This window comes from Nicotiana sylvestris, chromosome 12 (genome assembly GCF_000393655.2).
Source record: "Nicotiana sylvestris chromosome 12, ASM39365v2, whole genome shotgun sequence".
NCBI classification, from domain to species: Eukaryota; Viridiplantae; Streptophyta; class Magnoliopsida; order Solanales; family Solanaceae; genus Nicotiana; species Nicotiana sylvestris.
The window spans coordinates 128,833,410-128,844,294 of NC_091068.1; the positions used below are offsets into that span (position 1 = coordinate 128,833,410).

Here is a 10,885-nt window from a genome sequence, read left to right on the forward strand (position 1 = left end):
CAAATGTGTAACGGAGAGGAGAACCATATTGCAATCTCAAGATATCTAGTTTTATGTGTTTGAGTGCTTTAGAATATAGGATTTGGAGCTGCAAAATGGCAAACGAGTAGAGTAGTATTAGTTAATAAACCCAAAGGCACTTGGTTATTATCTGACTTAACACAATATAGGACTAGTTACATCAATGATTCAATTCTGAATGAAGGTCCTAGAGATCCCATTATGGCATAACGTTGCAAGACCATAATCTAAGATTGATTCTAAGCCATTAATAAAACTTAAAAAATACATCACACAAAACTAAGGGTGCAATCAGCGATACTGGAAGCTAAATTTATTAAAGAAACGAGTGTTCAGACAGGATAAAAACAAGCGAACATCAAAACAAATCACACAAGTCTAAAAACATTTTTCAACCAAAGGGTCGAAACAAAGACAATAGTTCCAAGAGCCACAACACTGAATTCTCAAAAGCCACCACGGAGACGAAGAACCAGGTGAAGAGTTGATTCTTTCTGAATGTTATAATCAGCAAGGGTACGACCATCCTCCAGCTGCTTACCAGCAAAAATCAGCCTCTGCTGGTCTGGTGGAATACCCTCCTTATCCTGAATCTTTGCCTTCACATTGTCAATGGTATCCGAGCTCTCAACCTCCAAGGTGATCGTCTTCCCAGTCAAAGTCTTGACAAAAATCTGCATCCCTCCTCTCAAGCGGAGCACCAAATGGAGTGTGGACTCTTTCTGGATGTTGTAATCAGCAAGAGTCCTCCCATCCTCAAGCTGCTTCCCAGCAAAAATTAACCTCTGCTGGTCAGGTGGGATCCCTTCCTTATCTTGAATTTTAGCCTTGACATTATCGATGGTGTCAGAACTCTCAACCTCAAGGGTGATAGTTTTCCCTGTCAGTGTCTTCACAAAGATCTGCATACCACCCCTAAGGCGCAGCACCAAATGGAGGGTTGATTCCTTCTGGATGTTGTAATCAGCTAGTGTCCTTCCATCCTCAAGCTGCTTCCCAGCAAAAATAAGCCTCTGCTGGTCAGGTGGAATCCCTTCCTTATCTTGAATTTTTGCCTTAACATTGTCGATGGTGTCCGAGCTCTCAACTTCAAGAGTAATAGTTTTCCCGGTCAAGGTTTTCACAAAGATTTGCATACCACCCCTCAGCCTCAGCACCAGATGGAGAGTGGATTCCTTCTGAATATTGTAGTCAGCAAGGGTACGACCATCCTCAAGTTGCTTTCCAGCAAAGATCAACCTCTGCTGATCTGGAGGAATGCCTTCTTTATCCTGGATTTTAGCTTTGACATTGTCAATTGTATCAGAACTCTCAACCTCAAGGGTAATAGTCTTTCCTGTCAAAGTTTTTACAAAGATCTGCATACCACCACGCAAACGGAGAACAAGGTGGAGGGTGGACTCCTTTTGGATGTTGTAGTCAGCAAGGGTACGACCATCCTCAAGTTGCTTTCCAGCAAAGATCAACCTCTGCTGATCTGGAGGAATGCCTTCTTTATCCTGGATTTTAGCTTTGACATTGTCAATTGTATCGGAACTCTCAACCTCAAGGGTAATAGTCTTTCCTGTCAAAGTTTTTACAAAGATCTGCATACCACCACGCAAACGGAGAACAAGGTGGAGGGTGGACTCCTTTTGGATGTTGTAGTCAGCAAGGGTACGACCATCCTCAAGTTGCTTTCCAGCAAAGATCAACCTTTGCTGATCCGGAGGAATGCCTTCCTTGTCCTGAATCTTTGCCTTAACATTATCAATTGTGTCTGAGCTCTCAACCTCGAGAGTGATAGTCTTCCCTGTTAAAGTTTTTACAAAGATCTGCATACCACCACGCAGACGAAGGACAAGGTGGAGGGTAGATTCCTTTTGGATATTGTAGTCGGCAAGAGTTCGGCCATCCTCTAACTGCTTTCCAGCAAAGATCAACCTTTGCTGATCCGGAGGAATTCCTTCCTTATCTTGGATCTTTGCCTTAACATTGTCGATAGTGTCTGAACTCTCAACCTCGAGAGTGATGGTTTTGCCAGTGAGGGTCTTTACAAAGATTTGCATCTATAATTCATGAAAAGAAAATAATTAGACAAAAGGAAATACTAATTTTTAGAAATATAGGTAAGGGAAATAAAAACCAAACACATAAGAATACATAGCATGAACCAATTCCTTAACACATGGATATAGATGTCGAGAGAGTGCATGAACATAAAAATTGATTGATTTACATCAGATCTACATAATAGCATGAAGTAATAACCCAAAATTTAAAAGTGAGGAACATTAAAATAAGGTCAGACAAAATTTAAAAGTGAGGAATATTAAAATAAGGTCAGATTCAAACACAAGCGATATATTATACCAGATAGGCACATAAACCAATTCAATCCCTCGTCCTCATAACTTCATAGATGATGTTATGGGTAAACAGTGTAAAAACAGCTTTTTCACAAAATAAAAACAAGCACTAATTGACAAAAAGATAGCTTACCACAAGGATTGCCAATAATTAATTGATTAGATCTACATCAATAAAAGATGCAGAAATATAACATCACCAATTAAAACTTAGATCAAATTAAAGGCCAAAAATAGCGCTCAACAAAAACATCGAGAATAAATAAAAGCAAGCAAATTCTGCAATTTCCAACCGACCGGATCAATTTATTTAACAAAAACAGAGATTAAACAAATTCACAAAAAAAATCAGATCCGTGCTCAGATCAGATCGAAACTAACAGATCTAAAACAAATAATCCGGTATACAATATACAACACACAAAGGAACAGTAAAGGAAAACAAAAAAAAAACGAAATAAAATTCGAATAAGGAAACTAGAATAAGAAGAAATTTTACCTTGAAACGGTTGTTGGGAATCAAACGAGAGAGAAAAGAGATCTTCTTAGAGAAGGAAAAGCAGAAAAGATATTTTTAATAGAGAGAAGAATGAGAAGTGAGGAAGATAAGAATAGAAGGGTCTCTTTATATAGGACGTGATGGCCTACCTTCTCCTTGTAAATGCCGGAGTAGGTGGGATCCACTTTTGGATAGGTTTAGGTAAACCATGAATTTAAGCGATTCTATAATGCACTGCCAACCGAATAATAAATAAAATTGACTAATTTAATTATTTTTTAATTAAATAATTGGAGTAGTTGTCAGTTGAGGATTATAATGCGTTACCCCATTCTTTTCCAATTTCTGAGTCGGAGGTATTTTTTTATTACTCTTACTCCCTCCGTCTCGTATTAACAGTAAATATTATTAAAAATAGTTGTCTCAAATTATTTGTCACTTTGTAAGTTTAAGATAAAATTAATTATTTTTTTTACCTTTAATAGTAATTATTCTTGAAGATGGAGATAATACATACATAGAATAAATATTCAATGTAGAGAGATTATATCTTAAGACATAAATAAGGGTAGAATAGTCTAATTATTTTTCTAATTAATATTTCTTAAGGGGCATGTAAAAGAGAAACACGACGCATAGGGCTGCTTATCGGCGGATTGAACGGTTATTTACTTATCGGTTATCGGTTTTTAAATGTATTAATCCGCTAGACACCTGATAAGATATCAGATGGATTGGTATCGGTTTAGTTCTTATTGGACGATTTATTGGCCTAATTCAATCTTTTTTTTAAATAGAATAGAAATTCTGAATTTAAAACTAAAACTTTTATACATGATTTTAAGAAGCAGAAGATTTCACACTTCTATTTTATAATTGGAAAAGGCTCACTACGAACTTGGGGACTAATTTGGTACTAAGTGAATATGGTGATTGAAGGGTTCATGTCATGCTTGCAGATGCAAACATTCTCTGTAATTTTGGGAATGACCCTAGGAAGCACCAAACAGAGTTGATACAAATAATGATTAATTGAACTGTGCTTGAAGATACAAACTGAATAGCTTAAAGTTGTACAGTGTTCTTAGGTTCTCTTTTGCAAATATTATCCGAAAAAAAAGTTTACCATAATATTCTATTATGCACTTGATGTAAATATTATTTAGGTATGGTCATCTATTTTTATTTTTATATGGAGCAGTCTATTGATACGTGAAACTCAAAAGGAATCGAACACTTCATATTTTGAGCACGTGCATTTGCACAGGCAACCTCCCTCTAGTTATATATATATATATATATGTGTGTGTGTTTTATTTGGGTATGGTCATCTGTTTTTATTTTTATATGGAGCAATCTATTGATACGCGAAACTCAAAAGGAAGCTGAACACTTCATATTTTGAGCACGTGCATTTGTACGGGCAACCTCCCTCTAGTATATACATATACATATATATATATATATATATATATATTCTTAACGGGTTAACGGATTATTCGTTAAAAAAAATTGAATAATCCGCCCCCAAACCGATAAGCCGTTAATAAAAAAAATTCAATCTGTTCCCCATTCGTTAAACCGTTAACCCGATACCAATAAGCCATTAAGCTTCAATTTTCGGTTTTAGTTCGTTTTTGAACACCCCTAAAGACACATAATATGGGACATATGGAGTAATATAACTCCCGTCTATATATAATTGTTTCTTAAATTTTTTATGCACTCGCCAAGGAAGGGTATTAATAGCTGTAGTTATTATATATTTTTCTTAAAATATATTTATCCCTTCTAACAGCCCAATAATTTAAGTAGCAACGCTGAATTTTAAGGAAAAATACTTCTAACCATTCTAACACGCTAAATATTTCAAACTAATATTAATTTATGAAAAAACATTGTTGACAGAAAGAAGTATCGTGTACAACATATTATTAATAAGAAGAGTTCAACTTCTACGAACAAAAAAAAGGTTAAAAATAAATCCACAATTCCATACAAATTAAACTAGAAATCGTGATTTTAACATTTACAACCTTGGCTTGATAATAACATGACAAGACCTTATTGACATGGCTTTAGCTCATTCAAACGAGCTGAAATTTCCACCAATTAATTTATGATTTTATTAGAATTTTTAGTCCATTTTGATTGTTCTATTATTATCTGTACTACTTTGAAATTTTCGATTGTTCTAGAACCATAATCATTAGACTTGTGTAAGACATTGTCTTTTGATTATTCTTCTTTTTGTATTTCTATAGCTTTTTACTTGTTTTATAATGTGAAACGCTATAAAACTTTTTCTAAATTTAGTCTTAATACAGTGATTTTGACCTGCTGGTCTTTATTAGTTTGGAAGTAAGGTCTGCTACTGATATTCTAGAAAGTTCCAGCATATTCCCTCTAGATAGATATTTTCTCGAAGTTAAACAATTTATCGTACATTTAGAAAACTAACGAAGAAACTACCATTTACATGCACGTCAACTGAGACCAAATTCAAGCTTTCTTATTAGATGCCATCTTTTTCAGTTGCGTTGTTATGTACACTGTTAGTATAGCTGTGAAATTGTCACCAACCAACTGACAATAATTCCTCAATTATTTATATATGAGTAAATAAAATAGATACTTCTTCATTTCGATAATGTTTTTTGTATATGATCGATTAAAATTTGTGGCAAAATCATGACAATTCCCAGATTTTTCAGGATTGTGGCTGAAGTTTTGGTAATCATCATTATTTTGACACAAATCTTGACAATCACATAATTTACTGAAATTTCTGGGGGAGGGAAGGGGGGAGGTGGGGGCGTGCTACAAGTCTGTTATTGGGGTCAAAAAATTAATAATGGCACAAAAGTATCCTACTTTTGTCATTCTCCCAACCAAAGGACAAAGATTATTTTTAGCCTGCAACCGAAACTATTTACATCTTATATAATATACAAATATATATTGTGATAACCCAAAAGGTCATCTTATATTTTAGGACTCGATTATGTGTTACGAGGCCTTTAAAATCTCATTTTTACCCTCCTCGATTTGCGTGCGTAGTCCGGACGTATTTTCGGAAAGCATTTATGTTAAAAGTTGATGAAAATAATAATTTTTGCCAAAAAGTTAATTTTAGTTGACTTCGGTCAACATTTTTGGTAAACGGATCCGGACTCGTGTTTTGAAAGTATCGGTAGGCCCGTATTGAAATATGGGACCAGAGCATATGTCCGGAATCGAATTCCGGGATCCCTAACTCAAGATATGAACTTTTGATGAAAATTGAAAGTCTGAAAACTAAATGGTTTTGAGAATTTGGTTAATGTTTGATCTTATTGGTATCGGGTCCGTATTTTAGTTCTGGAATCAAGTACAAGTTCAATATGATATTTGAGATTTGTCTGTGAAATTTGGTAAGAAACGGATTTGATTTGATGTGATTCGGACGTCCGGTTGTGAAAATAGAAGTTTAAAGCTTTCTTGAAAATTTCATTCGATTTGGTGCTAAATTCGTAGTTCTAGGTATTGCACGAGCAAGTTCGTATGATGTTTTTAGACTTGTGTGCATGTTTGGTTTGGAGCCCAGAGGGCTCGGGTGAGTTTCGGATAGGCTACAGGAGGTTTGGACTTAGGAAAATCTGGTGTTTTTGGCTTCAGATGTTAGATGGTGCTTTCTTCTTCGCATTCGTGAAGGGACTCTCGCGAAAGCGAAGAGTAAATTGGCATGTAGGAGACTTTCTTCTACGCGAACATGAAGGACTGGTCGCGAACGCGGAGCGTTGGGGGCATTACCCTTCGCAAACGCGACCAGGCTATCACGAACACGAAGCATTGGGACCTAGGGGAGGGAAAGAATAATCTTCGTGAACGCGGCACGTGGCTCGCGAACGCGAAGGCTATTAGAGCCACTACTCCGCGATCGCGCCAGACCCTTCGCGAACACGAAGAAGGTGTGTGATGCATGTGTAGTAAAACAGACCAAAAACGGGAATTTCTTCAAATTTCATATCTCTTTCATTAGAACTCGACCTAGGGAGATTTTTAAAGGGGGACTTCAACACCAAATCATAGGTTTGTACTCTTTAACTCATTTCTTTCAATTTCCATCATCAGCCATTAGATTCCTAGTCCTAAACCTTGTTCTTTCATGGTAGAATTAGGGATTTTTGGAAAAATTGGGAGGTTTTTGCAAATTAGGGATTTAGACCTCGATTTGGGGCCGGATTCTTGAACTAATTACATATTCGGGCTCGGGGGGTGAATAGGTGAATGAGTTTTGGTCCGAACGTCGAGTTTTGACCAAGCGGGCCCGGGGTCGATTTTTGACTTTTTGGGAAAAATTCTGAAAAACCTAAATTTATGTATTTAAATTGATTTCTTTAGCAATATTTGATGTTATTAAGTTAATTATGGCTAGATACGAGAGGGCTGGAAGTGGAATCTAGAGGAAAAACGGTACTTGAGCAGTGAGTAACTTGTGGACCGAGGTAAGTACATGTCTAACTTTGACTCGAGGGATTAGGAACTCTTAACTTATTTGCTATGTGAAAATCCATGCGAGTGACGTATAGGTGAGGTGACGAGTACCTATGCGCCGCCAATTTATCTGTTTTGCATGTTTCCTTCCCGTTCTTCTTATATTGCCCTTTCCCTGCCTTAACTGCTACATGCTTTACTTGTATTTTCATGCTTAATTGCTACTTGTCAGACATTATTTTTCATTGTTGAAGGTATTAGCTACCCCCGTAGTCTCATTGTCTTATATTGATTGCTTAAGCTAGTTTGTCGATTTTTTATTGTATATTTTGGATTGGTTTCGCTGAGTAGTATTATTTGTGTGAAGTTTCATAATGTACAAGCTTTCTGTTTGGTTTGGTTTGAGGTTTTAAATATTGTGAAGAATTTTGAGTTAAATTGTGAAATTTCTATACTTATTGAGTAATTGATGCTAATATGGTGGGATCGGGTTGCGCGCCACAACAGGAGGAATAAAAGTGATATATTGAGGAGGAATGAGGGTGAAATGCTATGATACGGTAGAATCGGGTTACACGACTCAACGGGAGGAATAAGAGTGGATTGATATGGAGTAATAAGGGTGAATATTCATATTGATATTGATATATGGTGGGATCGAGATACGCGTCGCATCAGTTTATGTGTTTATGTATCTTTCTTCTACTGTGTAAGTTATTCGGTAGCTTTGCATTTCACTTAAGGATTGGTTATAGCTGGATACTGATAAGACACTTGAGTTCTGTATTCATTCCTTGTAAGTTACTGCTTTATTTTATCTTGTCCTTCTTTCTGCTTTTATTATACACTATATGCAGGTTATATTGTAATTGCCCCGCCGTAGCCTCGTCACTACCTCGTCGAGGTTAGGATCAACACTTACCAATACATGTGGTCGGTTGTACTGATACTGCACTTTGCACTTTCTATGCAGATTTTGGAGTAGGTAGCGGCTAATCGAGAGGTCGGTTGCAGATATTTTCAACTCGGAGACCCAAGGTAGTCCTGCCAGCGTCTGCAGGCCCTGGCGTCCCCTTCTACATCTCTATATTATTGTTTTCTTTATTTCCAAAATAGTTGTAATTTCTTTTAAATTGATGTTTGTAGAAAATCATAGTGTATTCGTGAATAGTGACATCAGATTCTAGATAGTAATAGTAATAGTATTGGTAACAGTATATAAACAAAGAGGTTATTTACTTACTTCCGCATTTATTTCTACTTGTTTTAGCTTGTTTATTTTTAATCATTGGAACATAAAGGAAATTGGTTAATAAAATTATAACGTTGGCTTGCCTAGTAAGTGTGATGTTAGGAGCCATCACGGTCCCGATGGTGGGAATGTCGGGTCGTGACACACACACACACACACACACACACACAGTGTGTGTCAAAGTCAGAGATTTTTCCAAATGTGTTCAAATTTGAAAGAAGTAAAAAATAATTCCCAACAAAGGGTGTTCAATATATATTTTATACATCTAAAATTAATATTTCTTATATTATACAGTATAATTTTTCGTAATATTTCGACGAAGGGGTGGTCAATTGACCTCCCTTAGCAAAGGGTGGGTGAGGAGAGAGTGTGTGTCGTTTTCGGCTATTATTTTGAGAGCTTCTATATAGTGTCATTTTCCTAATAAGAAACTTGGTAACCATTGACAGTTCATGGTTCACTATGTTGTTGCTATTATGTGGGTTTGGAGCTAATAGGCCTATTATCGCAGCCCACTAATCTCTCCCTTCTATAGAACTTCATTTGTCTGGGTTTTAAACTGATAAAGACAGCCATAAGAGGAGAGAAAATCCCATACAAGAAATAGACCCACTTCATTTGACTTCTAGAGAGGGAGAGATAAGACCATTACCTAAACAAAATTGCGTTTTGGTAAAAAGATAAATTTCCAATCTACAATCAATCCTAAAACTAATTTTGAGAGAGCTTTGTTACCTTTAATTAACAAAGATGTGTTGGAGGACCAAAAATATTCCCTTGAAATTTTAGCAAATTTTTGAAAGCAATACTGGCTTTACATGTTTCGCGAGTACGTGTATATAATGTACTTAGAAATTAAAAAGGAAATTGGAACTGAAAATGAAGATTTTATTAAGTAATTCGAAATGTACAACTAAATGCTGGAATTGAAACTATCTAACTAAGAACAATAGCTCTAGTCTCCATTGAATCCAAGTTTTTGCCTGTAGAATTAATGGAAGGAAGTTAGAAGAAGGTTGAAGAAAGAGTGAGGTCGTTAGAGAGAGAGAATAGAGAGAGAGGGTAACATAATATACCAGATCATAACTGCCTAATTGGTTAGGCCCAAATTGGTTATAAGCCGCTTCAGCTGATGACCCAAATCCGTTAGAGCTAAAATCAAATCTAGGCCCTCCATTTCAAGAATACATCTCTGCCATCCACTCACCTATGTGCCACTCACGTGCTACACTTTATTAACCCTATCTAACTTTCCTAATTCACTTTTTCATTTCTAACCTTAGCCGACATCTAACAATACCCCTCCGATGAAAACAATGACCTTGTCCTCAAGGTAAGAGATTAGCCACTAATTCTGGAAACCTGCTTTTGATTTATCCCCAATCTTCCCAAGTTGCATCCTCAGCTCTCAAATTAGCCCATTTAACTAATACCTTGACTCCAACTCCATTGTTAACCTTCACCATCTTCCGTTGCAAGATTGCCATTGGTTAGACTAAGACACAACCATTCTCATCGCAAATTGGGGGTTGTGGTTGTGGAGTGATGTCAGGACCTATGCGCTTCTTTAACTGGGACACATGAAACACATGTTGGATCTGAGAATTCGGAGGCAACTCTAACCGGTAAGCTACTGATCTTATCCTTTGTAGAATCTTGTAGGGGCCATAAAATCTCGCGCTTAGTTTAAGATTCTTCCTCACTGCAACTAAAGCTTGCCTGTAAGGGTGAAGCTTTAGGTAAACCCAGTCACTCACATTTAGAACCTTGTACGATCTGTTTCTATCAGTATAAAACTTTATTCTTGCTTGGGCTTGAGTGAGGTTGTCCTTAAGAAGCTGCAACATCTGTTGTCTTTGGGCTATGCATGTCCCGGCTTGTGTCTGTGCTGATTGGGGTATGGACCCCAAGGAAATTTTTGGTGGTGCAAAACCATACAATTCCTGGAAAGGAGTAGTCTTTAGGGCGATGTGATAATTGGTGTTGTACCACCACTCAGCCAAAGACAACCATTTCACCCATTGCTTAGGATTGGTAAACATCATAGCTCGTAGATAAGCTTCCAAACACCTGTTTAAATTTTCCGTCTGTCCATCTGTTTGGGAATGGTAGGAGGTTGACATATTCAGTTTGACTCCCATAGATTTGAATAATCTCTGCCAAAACTGGTTGGTGAATACACTATCTCTATCAGAAATAATAGTCTTAGGCAAACCATGTAATTTGTAGATGTCTCTCAAGAACAAATCAACCACATCTTGTGCTGAGAATGGGTGTTTCAGAGCT

At 36.7% G+C, this 10,885-nt stretch overlaps 1 protein-coding gene across 1 annotated transcript; it reads right to left on the reverse strand.

Annotated features, from left to right (window-relative positions):
- Positions 1-319: 319 nt before the first annotated feature.
- LOC104239332 (polyubiquitin-like) lies at positions 320-2,975 on the reverse strand. Its single transcript, XM_009793946.2, has 2 exons — positions 2,869-2,975; positions 320-2,069 (listed from the first exon to the last, which is right to left on the reverse strand). The coding sequence occupies exon 2, from the start codon at positions 2,067-2,069 to the stop codon at positions 468-470; it is 1,602 nt and encodes a 533-aa protein (XP_009792248.2). The 5' UTR covers positions 2,869-2,975; the 3' UTR covers positions 320-467.
- Positions 2,976-10,885: the final 7,910 nt, after the last annotated feature.

What these genes read in the sequence shown, in the direction of transcription:
- LOC104239332 (XM_009793946.2), bottom strand. Translation starts at nt 2,069, where the DNA reads ATGCAAATCTTTGTAAAGACCCTCACTGGCAAAACCATCACTCTCGAG.